Source organism: Mizuhopecten yessoensis, unplaced genomic scaffold, assembly GCF_002113885.1.
Source record: "Mizuhopecten yessoensis strain PY_sf001 unplaced genomic scaffold, ASM211388v2 scaffold716343, whole genome shotgun sequence".
Classification (NCBI taxonomy): Eukaryota; Metazoa; Mollusca; class Bivalvia; order Pectinida; family Pectinidae; genus Mizuhopecten; species Mizuhopecten yessoensis.
The window spans coordinates 850,219-873,330 of record NW_018480069.1 but is presented as its reverse complement, the minus strand read 5'-3'; the positions used below and the strand labels follow the sequence as shown (position 1 = coordinate 873,330).

The following is a 23,112-nucleotide window of genomic DNA, read 5'->3' as shown; positions in this document are numbered from 1 at the left end:
AGAAGATATCATACTCCAGGGGGTGACAGAAGATATCATACTCTAGGGGGGTGACAGAGAAATCATACTCTAGGGGGTGACAGAAGATATCATACTATAGGGGGTGACAGAAGATATCAAACTCAAGGGGGTGACAGAAGATATCAAACTCTAGGGGGTGATAGAAGATATCATACTCTAGGGGATAATAGAAGATATCATACTCTAGGGGTGACAGAAGATATCATACTCTAGGGGGGGGAAAGAGAAATCATACTCTAGGGGGTGACAGAAGATATCAAACTCAAGGGGGTGACAGAAGATATCAAACTCTAGGGGGTCATAGAAGATATCATACTCTAGGGGATGATAGAAGACATCATACTCTAGGGGGTGACAGAAGATATCATAGGCTAGGGGGTGACAGAAGATATCATACTCTAGGAGGGGGACAAAGAAATAATACTCTAGGGGGGTGACAGAATATTCTCCCACCCTTCACAGGTGTGTCTCCCGTTTTAGCCGGGAAAGATAAGTTAGTCACCCCTAGGGGGATATAGCCTTGTGCCGATTAGCACATGTTCAATTGTGATGTCATCAAAAGTGAATGACGATATTCATACCCCACAGATTTTGTGAACATGACAGACTACTGTCGGTGGAGGTCTGACTGAAATAATAGGATGGGAGAAAAATAATCATCCCCTACCTTGAGGGTGTAACAGAGAAATCTCTAACCCCATATGGGTGATTTTTTGTGGGTTAGACAACCAAAAAACATCACCCACAGGTAGGAGATTTCTCTGTCACACCGTCAAGGTAGGGAAGATTCTATTAATCGTACACAGGTAAAATGGGTGATAACTCTGTGAATGATAGGAGAAATTATGATCCCAACTTTAGAGTGTTGGTAGTTCTAAATCCAGCTTTCTATTATTATATGATATTCTAAAGCAACATACATGGTCATTAATGAGTCAACCTACCCTTCTTAGTTCCAGTTCAAAATCTCCATTTATTTCTAGTGATGCCACACCCTCTCGCACAGATGAAACACCATGATTATTACACGAACTTGGATGGTACGTTAACTCTCCACTGTTGTGTATACTGTCCGAACTGTTGAAAACTCCATCTGACAAAAAATCTGGCAAACTTGTGGGAATTTGAGACGACCTATCTTGCACAAGGTCGTTTATATTGTCCATTCCACCATCCCCCTGTGGGGTGACTCTACCATGACTAGAGGTACGACTCATACTACCCCCTCCCAACTGATGGGAGGGGGGCACTACATCTCCCATGCCGTCATTGGAATTTGAAAATTGATTCAGGGCAAAATCTGGTAGTTCTACATCCCTTGACCCCAATCTTTCTCTTTCTAAATCACTGAAATGGTCCTGGACAAAATCTGGCAAGTCACTGGCAAAGTCTGGTGTGTTCCTTGATAAACTGGGGCTGCCATCAACAGCACGTCGTGGGACAGGCGGACTAGTACTTGACCTGTTACCAACAGATTTTGGTCTTGCTCCATTAGTATTACTGCTGGATTCCAGAAAACGCTTGAATGAAAATGGATTTTCATCTCCACCCTTTTTCTTTGGTTTGGTGCTTTGTTCTATTTTGAAAATAGAAAGCATTATATCTTTACAGTTCACAAGTTGATAGATTGTTATACAGTGTTGTTTTTTATGTATGCTCTCACATGTCATGTCACTCACGCTGCATTTACATTTTTCTGTTATATATGCAGGTGATTTTATTTGATATGATTGACCATTTACCAAGTACTTTCTATACCATATAAGTTTCACCACATTCATTGGACCATAAGTCTTTAAAGGTTTAACAAGTCCCCTAAAAGATGCTGTAGTCACCTAAACTTTCAACCCCCTGATAAGTCATGTTCAAAGACCTCAATTAAAAACCGGAACTTATATATGTTATTTGTATATATTGAACCTGTACAATACATAGCCATTAGCCAGGTTAAAATAGTCAAAAATAAGGCATTAAGGCTGATGTACATGTCTTCACAAAAATAGCTCATTTAACTTATAACATGTCAATCTTTTTTGCCACCCAACTGAGAGCTGAGAAATGACCCATTATTTAAAGTTTATTTATAAACCTGTGTCATGCGGAGCTTTATTTCTCTTCTACTAACTGTTGAGAGGAATTCCGACCTCAAATAAAGATAGATGTTGCCATGCGAAACCACTGAAATCATAGTAAAATCCCCTGGTAATACATTTTAGCCAATTATAGATAGGAAAACAAATGCTAAGTAACCTTGATCGATTAATAAACTTTAGATGATGTGCCATTTGATAACATTCTTTGAATATTTGAACACGCTAGACATGTTATAAACATTGAAGCTGAAAAGTACAATAAAGTTTATAACAAGTCTAGCTCTTTTTTAACAACATTGAATGTCAAGAAAGGACATTTCATAAGAAGTTCAAGTAGTGTTTATTGTCAAAAGTCTATGGTTTTACACATATGTAGCAAAACTGGACTGGGTCAATTGTCGGCGACCAGATAGCTCAATTAGTAGAGCATCCATCTAAGAGTTTGGAAGGTCCCGGGTTGGAACCCGGTCTGGCCGTGCATTTTTCCTCTCCTGTTATATTTGGTGCCCAACGAAATATACCCACAGAAGGTGGTATAGGGTCTCGACTCTCGTGTGTCTCGAGGTCGAAGACTTTGTTATAGGAGTGAGGAACGTAGCAGAACTGGACTGGGTCGATCGTCGGCGACCAGATAGCTCAATTACTAGAGCATCTGTTTAGAGTTCGGAGGGTCCTGGGTTCGACCCCAGGTCTGGCCGTGCATTTTCCTCTCCTGTTACACATATATACCAGTAAAATATGTTACACAGATGTTTTACTATGATTTTTGTACTTTCCTATAGCAACAATCATCTTCTTGTGAGGCCGGTATGCCTCTCCACACATAGTTTAAGAGAAATAAAGCCCTGCATGACCTAGGTTTATAAATGATCTTCAAATAACATGTCATTTCGTAACATTCAGTTGGGTCACTAAATTGATTGACATGTTATAAATCTGGTGAGCAACTTTTATCATTACATCAGCCTTAATGCCGTATTTTGACTTCGTTAACATGGTTATAATTATATTGTACCTTTTTAATAGCTCATGTACAAGTTCAATATACTTTATTTAAATATATATATATTCCGATTTTTGATAAGGATATTTGAATATGACTTGCCAGGGGGTTAAAATTTAGGGTGACTATTACGTCTTTTAGGGGGGCTTGTTGAACCTTAAATTCAATACATCTCAGACACCAAGATTCCTCTGGCCCCAAGCCGAAAGCGAATCTTATTTTCCATCTTTGGACAGATGAATGTCAGGTGTGGGATTCAAACAACAAACATCTTCCTGTCAAAACCCCACACCAAACATATACGATATATATCAAAATGTAAATGTTTGGGCCAGAGGAAGCTACGGTTACATCGTCATAAATAATATTGCATACGAACCAGTATAATCTTTATAAAGCGTTGTATAAACTAAATCATTGCAAAACCAGATATGATATCAACGATACCAGATAACTGAATAAAAGGGTTCTCACTAAATAATATATAGATATGCTTAGATAGGGATAACTCTTTTGGGTGAACAAAGATCGCAGAAACGATAACCCAGCCCACCTTCTTTCACGACAGGCGCCTTTTCTTTGATTTGGCTCGATAAGCTGATATCGGGAAGTGAATCAACTTCAAAATCGTCGTTACTGTTGTCATTATTGTCATTTTCCTTTTTATCTGTTTTAGACACAAACTTCTTGAAAGAAAAGGGGTTTTCTTCTTCCCCTCCACCTTCCGCCATCTTCCGACTTTCGTATGTTCTCTCGATTTATGATTTTCCTAGTTGGATATGTCGAAATGTTCCGAATAGAGGGAGGTCTTATTATTTCATACGAGTCCAGGAGAAGTAATTTAATCACGAGAAGCAAAAAAGTTCCGTCTGCACGCTTTACAAAATTAAAACCACGTGAAATTGATAAAATTCATTCTTCGACTTTTGGAAGTAACATCATCATATTAAGTTTTTTTCAGGACTTACTCAATATATAAAATGTTGAACAATCTTGGTATCATGCGTCTTTCTGTTATAACATTTGGTGACAGGTATACAACTTTAGCTCTCATCCCAGTACAAAACATGTTACATTTTAGTTTTGTACTATTGAGAATTATCGATCTATTTTATCTAAGTAATAAAAAGACACAACTCATGTCAATGTTAATTCGTTCAAATTAATATAGATTCTCTATGTATGAAGCTATAACTCTAGTGTTATACACATTCAGTATCACCAGAGTATTAGATAAAGAAAAATGAAAAGTTATAAATTTCATAAGTTTCATGTTCATAAATTCCAAATAATTAGCAGGGGCAAGTTAATCATCAAAGTTCAAACGACAGTCCATGCAGGAACACAGCTTTTATTTTGAATGAAGTGGTCAGAAAATCGTTCATTGTTTTCCGTCTGGTTTGGTACAGTACATATATATAGTATTTGCTTTTCTAGAAATGCAGATTTAATGGGAAATATTTCCAAACCAATTCTTATTTAAAAACCGAACAAAAAGATCCAAATTTGGAAAGAATTTCAGACATTTAAATTACTTGCAACCATAATTCTGTGAAATGCACCACATCATGTGATTTTTATGGCGTATTTCTTTTGAAAAAGATTTGAACAAATATTTCCTAATAGCGACAATGTTAATATAACTGTTTCACCTCTCAGTACCCTTTATAGGTAATTCATTTAAGCATAGTTGGTAGCCCTTTCATCCGGAATACAGACTCCAGTTCATCGCACCACTGTATATATATACAATTATTTGAAATGTTAAACTATAATTTTATCCCTTTGACTGTTTGGCGTCGGAAGTGGGTGGAAGTCATTCAGATTACTAACGAGTTACCTCTTCGACCAGTAATCTACAGGGTTTTGTCCGCAATAACAATCCAAACCTTTTGACCAGTTGGACTGGATTGGTAAAGACCTATATCTGAAATAGGGACACACTGTCATAATGCTTCCCTTTGAGCTTGATTAGATATATACTAGACCCCTGAAAATGCCACATTCAAAAGTAGATTAACCCAGCCGTCTACTCATGGGCAAATGTCAGCACTATATACAACACATTTGAGTCACGTGAACCAGTCAACTATGTGTATTTGTATTAGTTTTTGATCACTTTGTCCCAGTAATCTGCAGTTAAAATATCGTTACTTAAGGTATCACGACACTTAACAGAATATGGTCTTCAAGGTAGGTTTAAGTTTTTCATCTGAATTAAGTTGAAAGCAATTCTTCTTACAAAGCTAGGGGTAATACAAGCATAATTTATATGCGTATATTTTTGTGTGGTTCGAAAAATCATTTGGAATTTAAAATCAGGAGCTTTAGTGACATAAGGTCATTTATTTGCATAAACTTGTCCACACTTCATCAGCAATTGATGACCGATAGTGTTCAGTTACAAACCAAATGTTGATGGACACAACTTCCATGCAAGTCATGTTTGGTATCCTTTAACAAGACACTTTACCCCAAGTGTAACAGTCTACCAAGCTGCAGGAATGGGTACTGCTATCGCCACTGAAAGTAATCCTTTCCTAGTTCGACATCTGTCCGGGAATTTGTCATTTTGATTTAAAACCTGTCAAATACCAAACATTTTTATCAAGTGTATGGATTCTTCAGAAGCTGTTATTTCAAGTATGTGACCCCCGGTAACCTCAAAAATAACTCAAGATCATTTTTGTTAGCAAAGTTTATTGGACTCTATTCAAGCTAGCTAACAGCCATATACCATGACTCTAGGTATTTCAGTTCTTCAGAAGAGGTCATTTGAAGATTTAGACACATTTGACTTCTGTAACCTTGCATTGGAAGCAAGTCAAGGTCAGCTTTGTTCGTTAAGTTTATTGGGCTCCATCCAAGGAAGCTACCAGCCTGATAATATGCCTTTTGGTTCTTCAGAAGAAGTCATTTGAAGTTTAAGATATATCATCTAACCCCTGTAACCTTGAAGGTAGGCCATGGTCATCTTTGTTCGCAATCTTTGTTTGGTTCCATCCAATGAAGCTACCAACCAACTATCATGACTATAGGCCTTTTTGGTTTTTAGAAATCTTTTAAAGGAACAATTGATGACAGATGGATAGAGCTGTGCCACAACATAAGCTTAATAAACTCACTTGGCCCTTTAGGCCAGTTGAGCTAATGTTTTCAAAATGCTGTGAGAAACGAGACCGCTAGGATAATTCTGGAAGAGCCCCTCGTGACACCTTAACATTTTTCATTTCTTTGAACTTTAAAAAGAATTGCCCCTATTATTTTGATACGCATTTCAAATTGTTGCATGCTGAAAATCAACAAATACTTTCAGCCCCAAGGATTTTTCCTGGTAATGTGGATTGAAAACAAAGCCAACAGAGGTTTTTGGTTTCCTTCTTTATTGAAATATTTTCACACTCAGTACAGATTATCATTCTCCTTAACCCAGTACAGATTAGCATTCTCATTATCTTAGTACAGATTATCATTGTTCTATTCTCCTTAACTCAGTACAGATTAGCTTTGTTCTATTCTCATTAACTCAGTACAGATTATCACACTCCTTAACTCGGTACAGATTATCACACTTCTTAACTCAGTACAGATTAGCATTCTCCTTAACTCAGTACAGATTATCACACTCCTTTTCATTAACTCAGTTCAGATTAGCATTCTCCTTAACTCAGTACAAATTAGCATTCTCCTTAACTCAGTACAGATTAGCATTGTTCTATTCTCCTTAACTCAGTACAGATTATCACACTCCTTCTCCTTAACTTAGTACAGATTATCACACTCCTACTCCTTAACTCAGTACAGATTATCACACACCTTCTCCTTAACTTAGTACAGATTATCACACTCCTTCTCCTTAACCCGGTACAGATTATCACACTCCTTCTCCTTAACTCAGTACAGATTAGCATTCTCCTTAACTCAGTACAGATTAGCATTGTTCTATTATCCTTAACTCAGTACAGATTATCACACTCCTTTTCATTAACTCAGTTCAGATTAGCATTCTCCTTAACTCAGTACAGATTAGCATTCTCCTTAACTCAGTACAAATTAGCATTCTCCTCAACTCAGTACAGATTAGCATTGTTCTATTCTCCTTAACTCAGTACAGATTATCACACACCTTCTCCTTAACTCAGTACAGATTATCACACTCCCTCTCCTTAACTCAGTACAGATTAGCATTCTCCTTAAATCAGTACAGATTAGCATTCTCCTTAACTCAGTATAGATTAGCATTCTCCTTAACTCAGTACAGATTAGCGTTCTCCTTAACTCAGTACAGATTAGCATTCTACTTAACTCAGTACAGATTAGCATTCTCCTTAAATCAGTACAGATTAGCATTCTCCTTAACTCAGTATAGATTAGCATTCTCCTTAACTCAGTTCAGATTATCACACTCCTTCTCCTTAACTCAGTACAGATTATCACACTCCTTCTCCTCAACTCAGTACAGATTAGCATTCTCCTTAACTCAGTATAGATTAGCATTCTCCTTAACTCAGTACAGATTATCACACTCCTTCTCCTTAATTCAGTACATATTAGCATTGTTCTATTCTCCTTAACTCAGTACAGATTATCACACTCCTTCTCCTTAACTCAGTACAGATTATCACACACCTTCTCATTAAATCAGTACAGATTATCACACTCCTTCTCATTAACCCAGTACAGATTATCACACACCTTCTCATTAACTCGGTACAGATTAGCATTCTCCTTAACTCAGTACAGATTATCACACTCCTTCTCCTTAACTCAGTACAGATTATCACACTCCTTCTCATTAACTCAGTACAGATTATCACACTCCTTCTCCTTAACTCAGTACAGATTATCATTGTTCTATCACACATTTACATTCAATATTAATTAAAAGTACAGTGTAACGCCGACCTGGCTGTAAAACAGTTTCTTTTCTAGCCCAAAATATCTCCTTATCTTGAGTTAGCGGTTTTTTGTATATCCAAAATTTTATAAAAGAGAAACTTTGAGCCAAAGAAAATTCAGACCGGCCATATAAAATATCAGCTGTTCTCATGTCAGGACGAAAATGGAATGTTAAGTCCCCAGAGTTTAGTAATGTACAAAAATAGAACACACAAGTAAGAGGATGTTGTTACCAGTGCTTTGGTGAATCTGAACCACCCAGCTAAGTGTAATATAGTGAGTTAATATATAATACAGTATGATCAGGTTGGAGCCAGAGTATGGCTAGCCACTAAAATCCTGGACGTCAACAAGTCATACGATTAGAAATGATACAATACAAACAACATATATATAACAATACATTGAGCATTTCCATATTTTAAGAGTATAATAGTGTCCCCTAGTAAATGTGTATTTATCATGTATATATAACCCATATTTATACTGAGAGCAACATAGCAGTGTATATACAATTATAACGACTTGTAGATAAAATATGCATGGCAGTATGGCAAAGTTTTTATACTGTTTTGCTTAAATAAATATAAGTTTATCAGCTGCCACCAGCAAACTTGTGTTAAAACATATATACAACTACTTCCACTGCAATAAATAAGTGATGTAAAAAATCCTCAACTTGCTTCAGTCAGCTTACGATTTTCACAATGCTTTCAACCATTAATATAGATAAGCGGAAACCTATCTTTCTGGTTGTATAGTAGAAATGATTCCTTACAATCAACCACACGTTGTTCCCCAATGTAATGATCATCATTTGCTACCTTCCTCAACTCTAGTCTGATTAAAACTTAACAAGTAAACAAGCTATACGCAAGTGATTTTTCATTTTAAAGTAAATACATAATTTTACATGAAAAACGAAAGTTTCACACAAAATACAAACTACATTCCAGAAAGACATCCACTTCTGAAAATATAAAAACTGGCATCGGTGATTGCATGAATATTATACATACACAAATATAGCAGCGTACATCCAAAGTATTAAATCTTTACAATGTACAATTATCGAATGAAGCGTGGTTTTACTTAAACATATATATCACCATCGTCGGATACCCACGGTTGATTTCGCTTCGGTACTTACTCATCCCACGATGAGTGTGGGTATCTGACGATGGTATATCACATATCTACATTTATTCTCTATATCCAAAACTTGACTCAAAATGAAGCCACATTTTTAAATTTTCTTCTCATATACTCAGCCTGACTAATGTTTGACAAAACAACGACAATGACGTATACTAATGTCAAGTTACCATTGTGTAAAATGAAGCTAAAATATTTAAGCTGTTTTGTTTTGATTATTTTCAGTTAGTTGTTTCGAAATTTGATCAGCGAGAAGCAACTGATGACAAAAAGGGTTATGATTTTTTTTTTTTTATTAAATTCCCTCATGTTCATTACAACGTTCTAACGCCCAAGTCCAAAAAGGCCAAGTTATTTTACATAAGATTTAATACACTTTGTTCTTTATAGAAATTTGTTCAGTATATCAAACAGCATTATAGTTTGATATTATATTTGTTAGAGACTGGAATGTACCAGATTAGGTCTGATTTTCCACATCAAGCATCAGAAAAGATGAATTGGTAAAAAATACAAAAAACATAATTTGATGAATATATCAATAATAAAAGAAAATTATGATACCAACAACAAATGAACTTTTAATTTATTGGCCATGATAACAAGGGATGCTGACAGATTCCTAAATGTAAGTGTAGTTAGTGGTTACTATATAAAATGTCATGTTAGTCAGCATTGTAGAGATTACAGTAATATCTACAGTAAAACCTGTGGATTGTAGAGATTACAGTAATATCTATAGTAAAACCTGTGGTTTATATAATCAATGACTTTACAGAACGGTTATTATGTACAGTAAACCAGCACATTTTTAAAACAAACTCGGAGGTAATAAGGTATCAATTAATAAAAGTAAAATTTATTGAAGACTTTTTTATTCTTTAACAAGGGAGACAACTACTACTTCATAATGAGTAATAATAACTTGAAGTTCATAGTCATGTTTACCTGTAGAAGTTTTAGTACGAAGTTCATAGTCATGTTTACCTGTAGAAGTTTTAGTACATCAACAAAGGCTATTGTACAGGGTTTGCTATTGTACAGGGTTTGCTATTGTACAGGGTTTGGAGTATCAATAACAGTAGTTTACAGGAGAAAATGGAATACAGCATTTTCCAATAATTAATACAGAGCAAATGTAACCAGTTAAATATATCCAAATAAATTTAACAACTCTCCGTACCACACACAGGAACAAGTTCACATGTGGATTGGCAAGAGTCAGGTTAGGAAGAACACATTTTAACTGTGCAACATAGAAAACTATAGTCAAACACTTTGCAAACAACACTTACAACAATACAAATCAAATTAGAGAATAACCTGTGAGATTCTATAACAATAGTGCAAATTAAGAAAGCTAAATAAAAAGAATTCCTTAGTCATTGTCGGTAATATCTACACTAGTATAACATCAGCCTGTGCATAATATTTAAGTAAAAACACCAATAAATTGTTAATGAACAAAAGTCAATGTCAAAGAGTATATTTGTTGAATTTATATCAATCTATTATTTCTTAGTGCATGTATATTAATACCCATCCTTAAAAAAATAACAACAAATGCTTTTGATGAATAAAATTAATTATGAACAAGGCAGTGTTACTACTTACATTGATTAAAAGAATTATTGCTTTCAATTAATAATACCCAATATGAGCTCTGGTGTACAATATTTAAATTACAAATATAAAAACGTTTTTATGAATGATATTCTTTAACAAGGAAGCAAATTTACCGAGTCAAATTTTCTAAATGAATAGTTTCCTTTAGGGCAGTGCAAGTTACATGTATATTGACCCAGCTCTGGTAGATGAATTACTGTACATATTACATTGATTAATACCCAAGTGCATGAAGTTATTTTGTACTATAATAACCCTGTGCATCATCTACATAAAACCTATACTATGCTTATCATTTTTCTATGGTTGTATAAACATAATGCGTGGTTGTTTGGGAAACCTATAGGGTGAGAGTACCCCAAATTGGAAAGTACCTAAAGTATGTGGTCGGGTGGCGCAGTGGATAGCGCACTTGCCTTTCACCAAGGCGACTGGGGTTCGATTCCCCGATCGGACGTGAAAAGGTATGGGTCATGAACACCTCCGAGCACGTGGGTTTTCCAGTTTCCTCCCACACTTAGACCCCCCCCCCCCCATTATTCAGGCCAACAAGAGTGATTGAAATAAGTTGAAATAATTGTTGAAAAATAAATAAAGTTTATATCTTTCATTTTACCCAAAGTGGAGCACTTTTGTAGAATTGTTACAAAAGATCACTTTTTGTTTATTGATCAAGATGTTTATTATATCTTTGTTAAAGGATTTCAAGATCAGTACATGTATATAGGACACAAGATTTCAATTTTTTACCATATCACACTTAACATATATTATCTATTTTAACAACAGAATTACTAGCTACTAAAATGGGTTAATGTTGTTACCTCCCTTTACCACGATGTACATGCTAATTTTACTGAACACAGTAAAATAAATATGCAATTCATTCTGTTGGAGACCATACAAAATTTTATAAATTAAAATTGTCTAATACTAAAATTAATTGTAATATTGTTTTTTACAGATAATTAAGATTCAATTTGTAATCATCAAAGGAATTATTTTCAGATAAGGCTCATCTTTAAAATTTGTAAAAAGGTTAAATGGGAATAAAGAGTTGATAAATTTCAAGCATGGGCTTCTCACCAAAACAATATGATAGAATATAACAGATAAAATGTGTTTTAACTGTTACAGAGATTCAAACATGTACATCTAGCACATAACAACGCAACAAACGCAACAAACGCAATAACTTACTTATAATCCTACATAATTAAAGGAAGCTGTAACAGTTTTGTTTTGTATAACTATCAACATATTTGATAAAACTGAAAGTGATGGGCCACAAAAAGCAGAATATAAGATTGTTTTATATTATGAGCATTCGGTAACAATAAAAAGACAAAAAAGACCAGAGAACTTTCCCCTGGAAGTAAGCAACAATTTCCATACCAGCAAGACTAAAAGGGATATTGTGGTTTTCCACTTAACACAAAACTAACAGTATGTTAAACGAAAGCCCAGTAAAATATTTCATTTACAGCTCATTACATCAAATTGTATTGTATAAATCAAAGCATGTGACTGCAGACAAAGCATACACATGTTAAGTTACAGATTTTTAATAACGTAACTGGCAGTAAAAGCAGAGTCCTACAAAGATGGACTTAAATTTGGACAATGGTCTGAACTGACCGTTTCTTGTCAATCTTTAAATAAAACATCTCACAACAAGTTTTGTACAAAATGAACACATCTCATAGCAGATTTACTTGAATATCTATTTTCAATTCAGATAACTCAGTGCTAGCAAAAGAGGACTGTAATAGACAGAGGTAAAAATTGACAAAATATATTGAAAGGTTACAAATCAACAGAATCAAATAACTCCATAAAAGATGACAAAGATTTGATCATACAAAAGTCTGAAAAACAGCTGGCATAAAATAACGTCCAAACACTTTCTTTGATACAGTATTTTAAAAACAATTTCATGTTTGGAGATAAACTTATAACAAAGAGATCAAAGGATTAATAAAATAAAGAATAATGCTACTTCCAGAAAGATTTTAACAACGTATACCTAATGTAGGACAAATATTTATCTAAACATGGATAACACCGTATCTGTTAACTCAGGATATTAACAATCTGAACACTTGTATCTAATTGTTGATGCCAAAGTCAGAACACAGATGTCAATGCTGAGTTATAATGGGATCTTGCCAACTATTCATAATGAATTGTACTGTGATGTGAAAACTAATAATAAAACTGCATATTATTTCCAAAAGATTTAGACAATTAAACCTTGATGTGTTTGAAACCAAATAAAAATATATGACCATCAAAACATTTCTAAAATCAACGGTCAAAATTTAAATCTAGATAAGTATGAGTTTGAACCAAATTTTTAAAATAACTGATCATCAAAATCTTTCACAAAGCATTGGACAACATTTAAATCCAGATATGTAAAAGTTAGAACCAAAATAAAACACAAGAGCATAGAAAAAAAAGTTTATGGAGTTAAGACGATATTCAAATCTTAATGTGTCAGAGTTTAAACTAAATTAAAACATATCAGCATCAAAAAGTTTTAAGTTACAAACAACATCTAAACTGCCATGTGTTGGGGTTTGAATCAAATTCAAAACACCTGAGCATCAACATTACACTATCTTAGCACCCCAAAGATTTTGAATGATCTCGATTATTCACTTCATCAAAACTATGGAAGGAGATTGGCTGGAACAGCTATTCATAAAACACATATCACCCAAGAGAAAAAGTGTCGCACTAATGATAACCAATGAATTTTGGTCCGCGAGACATCAATTATCACATTAGGCTAGGATATTGTCGGTTGGTTTTATACCATCATAAACCTTCTCTATTTAAATCAGTTGTTGGCTATTTTTTCACTGTGAATACAAATTACCAGTCTAAAATGATTTCACAAATTGTATCAGTTTTCTATCGCAAGATTTAACAGTCTACATTAAAACCCCAAATTCAGATTGTGCCAAAGACACCCTTCTCTCCACCCTTTGTTTTACAGATAATTTGGAGCCAACCTTGTATAATTCTTATGCCTTCAAATCTACAAGAATAACCCAGTCAAATTGTGAACCACTTGACTGTTAAACTGACAGAATACATATGTTTAATATACTAAAAGGTACAGGACTTAATGAGACTTAAACAGGTCCTGAACCTTAATTTCTAAAATTTGAGGATACATTTAATTTCAATAATGAAAGATTGTAGAATAATGAGGTTCTGAAAAATATTGGTAATTTTCAAAAAATAAATTGAGCTTTAGCAATTCTTTTTCTTTTCAAATCTGAAAAATAACTATTGAGAGTTTGCAAAACATGATAAACAAATTTCATGAGTTGTGAATTTCTACCACAATATATTATGACAAGTCAAAGTGATCAACATCAATGCCTTACGATGATTTAGGCTGCGTAGGAATGATTTTGAGGTGATAAGACTGATATTTGACATGCATATAGTTTGAGTAGTTTCATTGTTCTAACACTGTCGAACAATGCTGTTTGTCATTGTGGTCCTTCTGTAGTATCTGGTCAGCGTAGGGCTATTCTGTGTTATTATTGTCCATTCTAATCACAGCATCAAGCAAGTATCTTCAGTCTTCTTTCATTTCTTCCCTCACACCCAAACACAGTTTCTGGGTGAATTTGGTAAACTTTTCTGAAATAGGAAGTTACACAACATATAAATAGATACAAGTATATATATAGTTACCATGTTCAAAGAAATACATTTTATTGAACATTACCTGATATTTCTTTCTTCTACATATCCATATAGGATCTTCCATGAGTTTCCATTTCATATGAGATTTATGAACGAGTCTAAGAATTTTTCAATTTAGCGAGCCTCTGGCGAGCTAAAAAGAACAAGAGGCCCAGAGGGCCTGTATCACTCACCTGGATACCTAAGCAATCATAGCAAAATATTCTCCAAATAAGATCCAAGGGAATGGGCCAGACCCCAAGACCAATCCTTGTAGCATATCTGTTGAAGATTTTTCATGCTCTGCAGTTTTATGTATGGTTATGGGGTGGGGATCACAACTGTTTTCAAGCTGTGACTCAAAAACTAGGTCCCTAGGGTTGTGGCCAGACCCCAGGATCAATTCTAATTTCATGACTGCATTCGCCTCTTTATTCCCAGTGTTTGTATATATAGTTTTGGGTTGGGGATCTCAATTGTTTCAAAGTTCTGACCCAGGGGTTAAGTCTGCAAGGGTGGTAGGGCAGACCACGGGGTCAATTCTAATATCATGACTGCTTTCGTCTCTTTATGCCAATCAATTATATATATAGTTTTGGGGTGAGGATCTTAACTGTTTCGAAGTTATGACCCCATGGGTTAAGTCTCCAAGGGTGGGGCAGACCCAGGGGCCATCATGGAAGCATATGTGCATTTGTCTCTTTCTTTATACTCAGCAATTGTATATATGGTTATAGGATGGGGATCTCAACTGTTTCAAAGCTGTGACTCAGAAATTAGGTCTCAAGGGGTTTGGTCAGACCCCAGGGTTTATTCTAATATCATGACTGCATTCGTCTCTTTATGCCCAGACTTTGTATAAAACGTTTTGGGGTGGGGATCTCAACCGTTTCAAAGTTATGACCCAGGGACTATGTCTCCAAGGGTGGGGCCAGACCCCAGGGCCATCCTGGAAGCATAAGTGCATTCTTCTCTTTACACTCAGCAATTGTATATATGGTTATAGGGTGGGGATCCCCACCATTTGTACAATTTTCAATCCCTACCACCTAGGGATGCATATCATTTTGTTAAGTATCCATGGACAATTAGAACTGTTCTTCCTCTATAATCACCGCTATTGGCAACACACTAAATAGTAGCCAAGCTATTCTACAATGTCATTCTTCTGACTTTAACAGACTGATACCTGGTAATCAGGAACCAACCAAGCGGTGTAGTTCTACTTTTTCTTTTTCTTTTTTTTTTCTTTTTTTTTTTGAATCTGGACCCCTACCTTAGTTAGGATATTTCATAGTATATTATTTATTCAAAGGATAAGTTTCCATCTGTATTCTATGAGAGTAACAAAATAACATTTAATACTGACCTGTTAAAACTTTGAAGGCCTCTGGTTTGTTTTCCCACATGACTCCCAAGATGTACACCGGAATCCCTGTAGCAACCATGAGCAGACCCATAAAACACTCCGTGGGGCTCGCCGTTAGAGGCATGATGAACAGAAACAGACAGATGGCCATGAAGAAAATGGGGAAGAATATATGCACCTGAATGGAAAAATATGAATAGATAATTAGAGATCTGTTTTTGTGAGTAATTCATAGAGATGTCATTTGAAGATTTTGAACCTCATTATGGATAAATAGGTGAAATAATACACAATATTAAACACTATGTATCTGGAGAGATGTCTTCTGAAGGTTTTGCACTCTGTGATCCCTAACAACCCCCATCACTCAGCTCCCTTTTAGATCATAAATCCTTAGCCCCATCTTGACATTCTGGAGTAGAGATACTTATGATAACTACTAAGCAAAGACATTCTCTGAGAACACAAAAATTTGATTTTTTTCTGACAGACAAATGGCAACCACATGCACAGGTGACCTAAGAATGCAGCGACTCTTTTATAGTGTCAACAAGAGGCAGGGGAGATTATTTTTTTCCAAAATATATTGGATTTCAGTTTCAAACTATTTTGTATCCACTAATTTCTTTTATTTGAAATACTAAAACTTGAAGAATGTTTCCTGACACATCACTTGGTAACTTAATATTCTGTCAACGAATACAATGCTATACTAAAATAAACTTCTGAAATTAGATACAGTGTAAGTTTCAAATGTGTTTACCTAACAGGACGCATATCTGGCTTTACCTCAATTTAAGATGAAACCTTTGTACTGTGATACATGAAGCCTTTTAGGATTTCAATAGTTATATAGTTTACAACAGTATTCCTGTAGAACTTAAAAAAACCTTGTGGTTTGAAATAAACTATTTAATTCGGGTGCATGCATAATATATCCATCAATGAACATTGCAAAGTAAACAATCGTGACAAACATCACAACATGAACAGATTAAATAACGAAAATATTCAAATAAAAATGTCTATGCAATAATAAATCTGAAGTTGTGTTAAAATCCAGTAAAATGAGATTTGTGTAGCATGTCTGGGTGTTTGTACCTCAAGTACAACATGTATCATAAGAGAGCCTTACCCTGATAGGTCGTTCCCAGTAAGGGTGTTTATACCTCGTGTACAACATGTATCATAAGAGAGCCTTACCCTGATAGGTCGTTCCCAGTCAGGGTGGTTGTACCTCGTGTACAACATGTATCATAAGAGAGCCTTCCCCTGATAGGTCGTTCCCAGTCAGGGTGTTTGTACCTCGTGTACAATATGGATCATAAGAGAGCCTTACCCTGATAGGTCGTTCCCAGTCAGGGTGTTTGTACCTCGTGTACAACATGTATCATAAGAGAGCCTTACCTTGATAGGTCGTTCCCAGTCAGGGTGGTTGTACCTCGTGTACAACATGTATCATAAGAGAGCCTTACCCTGATAGGTCGTTCCCAGTCAGGGTGTTTGTAGAGCCTTACCTTGATAGGTCGTTCCCAGTCAGGGTGTTTGTACCTCGTGTACAACATGTATCATAAGAGAGCCTTACCTTGAAGGTCGTTCCCAGTCAGGGTGTTTGTAGAGCCTTACCCTGATAGGTCGTTCCCAGTAAGGGTGTTTGTACCTCGTGTACAACACGTATCATAAGATAGCCTTACCCTGATAGGTTGTTCCCAGTAAGGGTGTTTGTACCTCGTGTACAACATGTAGCATAAGATAGCCTTACCGTGATAGGTCGTTCCCAGTCAGGGTGTTTGTACCTCGTGTACAACATGTATCATAAGATAGCCTTTCCGTGATAGGTCGTTCCCAGTCAGGGTGTTTGTACCTCGTGTACAAAATGTATCATAAGAGAGCCTTACCCTGATAGGTCGTTCCCAGTGAGGGTGTTTGTACCTCGTCTACAACATGTATCATAAGAGATCCTTACCTTGAAAGGTTGTTCCCAGTCCGGGTGTTTGTACCTCCTGTACAACATGTATCATAAGAGAGCCTTACCTTGAAAGGTTGTTCCCAGTCAGGGTGTTTGTACCCCGTGTACAACATGTATCATAAGAGAGCCTTACCCTGATAGGTCGTTCCCAGTGAGGGTGTTTGTACCTCGTGTACAACATGTATCATAAGGGATCCTTACCTTGAAAGGTTGTTCCCAGTCCGGGTGTTTGTACCTCCTGTACAACATGTATCATAAGAGAGCCTTACCCTGATAGGTCGTTCCCAGTGAGGGTGTTTGTACCTCGTGTACAACATGTATCATAAGAGATCCTTACCTTGAAAGGTTGTTCCCAGTCCGGGTGTTTGTACCTCGTGTACAACATGTATCATAAGAGAGCCTTACCCTGATAGGTCGTTCCCAGTTAGGGTGTTTGTACCTCGTGTACAACATGTACCATAAGAGAGCCTTACCCCGATAGGTCGTTCCCAGTTAGGGTGTTTGTAGAGCCTTACCTTGATAGGTCGTTCCCATTCCGGGTGTTTGTACCTCAAGTACAACATGCCCGCTATGCTAATTCCAATAAAGGAGGACTCCACAAAACTGGCGTAGTTAATTAATGCGTACATATCGTCCCCCCAGCACAGCATGATGATAGACATAATACACTGGAAAATAGAACATTCATAAACCTGTTTGGAACTGGAAATATAATATTACATTCATACACATGGAGTTGAATTATTTGGTCTATTACATTATTTTCTTGATCTTTTGTCAATCTTATTGCAAATTTGAGCAGCCATCTTGGTGAAATTTGTTTGTGTACAGGGAGAAGGGATACTACACTGAAGGATATCATATCATAAAGGAATATATTTTAAGAACTAAAGATACTTATAAACCAAAATTAGGATCCAAGTAATACACAATTACAATTGTCCTTTTTAAAGATTATGGAGTTAATGTTAACTTTTTTAGTTTCTAAATCTGTTATAAACTTGCAGATTTAATAAATAAGACATTTTTTACCCTTAAAATATTAATGTGCATATTATATTGCATTAATATAAAATCTGGCATGTTTTGTAAATGAGCAAATACAAGTTAGAGTATTTGCTCTTCTTACAGGGACATAGCTAGCAGCAGAAAATTCCAAGTGGAGGCAACTTAAGAATAGAATCTTAAAATACTGAAAATGTTGATCTATATACATTGTATCTAGTGTTAAGAACCAGGAATTCAAAACCCAAATGGCATGCTTTATGGATTCAAAACTGTCATCCCGAGGACAAAGAATATCAAATAATCTTTCGCATGAAAGTTATCTAAAAGTTTAAGTACTAGACACATATCAATACAAGAACCCTATTGAAGTAGATGTGTTTATCACTCTATCGCATGAACACCATTTGTGGGGATCCGAAGGGCACCACCGCCTCCTAAGACAGAGTGATGCCAATATTATTAAAAGTCAGGACAATTTAATGACAGTATGATTGTCTGGAATCTCCTCACATTTTTTTACCTGAAATGTCATTAATCTGACAAAGCTTGCAATGGTAACCAACATGTATGATACCTACCCCAAATACCAGTGAAGGCAGAGGTGTGAAAAATTTGTAGTTTATGGTTGCTAGGAAACCTGGTAAATGTCCTTGACGGGCTCCAACAAAAAATAACCTGGGGAGAAAATTAGAAAAAGAAAATTGTATCCTGAAAATCTTAACTGACAAGGTGTTTAATACAAGTACAGATATCAACAGTTTAAAGGGGCTATTTAGTCAAGTGACAACCTGAAAACCGAGTTGATACTGAAAATATATATCTCCTAACGACACTTTTCGTAGTTGATAATGGCATGACCTGACGCCAACGTCCAGTCTGGTCAGTTTCATCTTTTGGGAAAGCCTGTGATAAAAATAGCTACGACAGAAATAGTTCAATATCGAGGTCTTTCAGTGAGAAGTAAACAAGTACAGCACTACGCTGTCGACCGACAACAACAGTGCCAGTTACGAGTCTGAGTTCACACACAACGCATTCTTGAATTTACACAATGTATCACAAGTAAGAATTATAAGTATCATAATTTATACCTCCAATCAGATATTTCTATTCATATTTGGAGTTGAAAGAGCAATTAGAGAGGGTGCCGCAGGGAGAATTTCAAACTGCATAAAGTACGACATCAATAGCTCAATCGATCATTCATAACGATGTTTGAGATTAAGATGATGTTGGAAGATGATTTTGATTCAGAATAAATGCATGTACTTGCATTGTATTCCAGAGAGGCTAGGTGAATACAGCGAGGAGTTACCTTCTCTCCTCGGTGGGAAAGACCTTTTTGTTAGCTACTGCAGCCGCTAAACCGTCGCTGTACAGTTAAGGATTTCTCCGTTACTGATTCAAAATGCGAAGAAAACATTGTCTCTTGTCAATTTCTCGACATAAATTGTTCTTTAGGGGTATCAAACTACATTATCATGAAGAATTTTGTGACAACGTTATAAAAAAAACTTGTTTCACTAAATTATCCCTTTGAAGTAGATATTTGATGTCTCAACATAGCTTGGCTAGGTGGTCTTGAGCGCTAGAATTAAATGTGCTAGTATTAATAAATCCTATGCATTATTCCTTATATTAGGACGGCCATTGACAAACCTATTGCTGCTGATTTCAACAGATGTGAAATGAAGATTATGTTTAACTCTAGTTGAAGAGGACTAGTAGCTTGAGAGGTACCTTTGTGCACTGGCAGATATCAGAAACTCAGTCAGCTAAGAGCCACTTACATTGGTCATAGAAATTAAACACAGTACCCAGATAAATTCATTTGAAGATAGCACACAAATGGTTTTTGTTAATGAGATTTATCAAGTTTCATAAAAGTGTAACAGAATGGGAATGACTTGGATTACCTTTTTTCACCCACTCAACCAAAGCATGTACAACTGAATATTTTGTGAATTAATTAAGACTGAAAAAGTTGGGAAAATGCCACCAGTTTTGCCTTTCTGAAAATACAGTTTCTTGTCACATTGCAATGAGTGATGACCATGTAACCACATATCCAAAATTAACGAGGTACACTTATTTCAAGCTGCACAGCTACCCGAGTATATAATATAGAAGGTCATAACCAAGGAATGTTACCATTTCACATGATATTTACACCGGCTGTCACCATAACAATACAGTACTCTGACTTAGGTCGGGCAGTCGAGCTATAACAATAGCTACAAGCTGTGAGGAAGCTGTGAAGGCAACAATCCCATTCACATTTACAATCTACAAATACTGGGGTCAGGGTAAGAAGTATAATATTTATCAAAATTTTGTCAAAATTCCCAGAGTGCAGTCACATGAATCAACTAAATCTGGGTTAAATAGAGGTTGTTATTGAATGCAGGCTATAAACCTCTAAAAGTAACAAAGTACATATTAAATGACTCAGCATGAGGCTGGACACAAAGTCAGGTAGCTGTAAATATACAGTGGTTAAACCGGAGATAATTGTTACCTGGCGGAGGTAAAGATGGCCCCATTAAGACCACCAAACGTTGAGCAGGCTACAAATACAGGCATCGTCCAGGCCATTACACCTAAGGTCCGATCAGCAAATGTCTACAATGGAAACCAGCAAAAACGGGTTTAATAGAATAAGTTACATAAACTTCATAGAAATCTTCTAGTTCGACTTTTTTTTTTACTGCAGATGACCAATTTATCTCAACGGAAGATCTGCTATTTCATTGACACCGTTCCTATATATATATAAATAGGATGGACAATGTTGCAGCTCATCCAGAGCCCCTAATATGTCTTTCTGAACTAAAACGCTAAATACCTACACTGGTGTTGTTGTCATAAGGGTCCATTAACCATAACACCTTATGGTTCTACATTTCAGTTTGTACAAGTTAATGAAATTGAAAAAAATACATAATAGTACAATTATAAGAACAAAGGATCTTACTTCAGTAGCAACCAACGACCTAACATTGACTGCAGGATACTAATGATTAAAACCTGGAGAGCTGAACAGTGACTGACCAAGATGCTGACATTGACAGATAGCACAATATATGTGTCATTAATTACTCCAAGTACCATAGGGTTAGGAATGTGACCTTGACCTATAACATGTGACCTTGACATTGCTATATATAAAACAACAAAAAAACTTGTCTAAGATGGATTGTATCGGAATGTACTCACCACGGCTATAGCGTCGGACCTTAACATTTCCAGGGGGGTGAGAACAGCAAAGTACGCTATGTTGGCCAGGACGTAGATGACGGTCACCAACGGCAGTGAGATACCGATAGCTCGCGGCAAATTTCTGGGATGGAAGAAAGTAAAATATGGTATTGTCTGCTAAACTCTGATTGTCATTATGAAGGTATTCTAACAATATACAGGATATCTAAAACTTTGAAGCATACATTTAAATACTTATGAATGTTTTAACTGTATTTGCCTTATATGAAATTATACATGAAGCAACCACACTCTTAGAGAAATCATAGCACCAAAGAGCAAAAACAGAAGTGTCCAGCATAACATTTTAATGGCACCATGTTCACTTTCACCACCCTGAATCAGTTGATTAAACAAATGCAAAGGTAATTTCTGATGAGTGTTTCTATTTCTTTATATGAATATTTCTAAAAATGTAAATACAAACAATGAACTACACTGGTTGTGATCCTGTACTTTATAGAAACTGTATGTAACCGATTGTAACTATCTTGTAACTATCCTGTAACTAACCTGTAACTATCCTGTAACTATCCTGTAACTGCTTTTGTATATGGGTAGATTCGTTGGGATTATATTTCGTGGAATCAATATTTGAAAACCTGTATTTTTTTCTGGTAAGTGAGAAGATTGAATTGACAGTGCAGGTAAATATAGTACAGGCAAGCTAGATGGGGTGAGGTTTACTTTCTCGATGGGTATCAGTCAAATAAACATAAACAAAGAGCGATATACACAAAATGTGTAATAATAACTGTGTTACAAATATTATTAATAATTTCGTTCAGGTTATATTTCTTGTGTTTAAAATTTTGTTGGGATTATAATTCAAGGCTTTTATCAAACCACGAAATAAACAAAATTCAACCCCCAACGAAATATTACGCTATTACGGTAATGTATACCAATATACACTACCATGGTAACAATAATATAAAGGCTATGCAAGTGAGTGGAATATATTTATCAAGTAACAAAAGTTTGAAATAAAAATGTTGGTCCT

At 35.7% G+C, this 23,112-nt stretch overlaps 2 protein-coding genes across 4 annotated transcripts in view; both read right to left on the bottom strand.

Moving 5' to 3' along the window:
• Window positions 1-3,859, bottom strand: part of LOC110443387 (serologically defined colon cancer antigen 3 homolog) — a 15,638-nt gene extending 11,779 nt beyond the window's left edge. The window contains exons 1-2 of the mRNA XM_021487572.1: window positions 3,671-3,859; window positions 966-1,597 (exon numbers count right to left, since the gene is read on the bottom strand). Of these exons, the coding sequence (XP_021343247.1) occupies window positions 966-1,597; window positions 3,671-3,848 (810 nt within the window). The 5' untranslated portion in view covers window positions 3,849-3,859. The remainder of the gene's footprint in view (window positions 1-965; window positions 1,598-3,670) is intronic.
• A 2,624-nt stretch (window positions 3,860-6,483) lies between these two features.
• Window positions 6,484-23,112, bottom strand: part of LOC110443382 (large neutral amino acids transporter small subunit 2-like) — a 46,916-nt gene continuing 30,287 nt past the window's right edge. For 2 of the 3 annotated variants that reach the window (XM_021487563.1, XM_021487565.1), the window contains exons 5-11: window positions 22,068-22,191; window positions 21,370-21,473; window positions 19,430-19,526; window positions 18,359-18,511; window positions 15,875-16,052; window positions 7,244-14,460; window positions 6,484-6,966 (exon numbers count right to left, since the gene is read on the bottom strand). In XM_021487563.1, the coding sequence (XP_021343238.1) occupies window positions 14,396-14,460; window positions 15,875-16,052; window positions 18,359-18,511; window positions 19,430-19,526; window positions 21,370-21,473; window positions 22,068-22,191 (721 nt within the window). In that variant the 3' untranslated portion in view covers window positions 6,484-6,966; window positions 7,244-14,395. The remainder of the gene's footprint in view (window positions 6,967-7,243; window positions 14,461-15,874; window positions 16,053-18,358; window positions 18,512-19,429; window positions 19,527-21,369; window positions 21,474-22,067; window positions 22,192-23,112) is intronic. The other variant, XM_021487564.1, reaches the window with a different exon arrangement.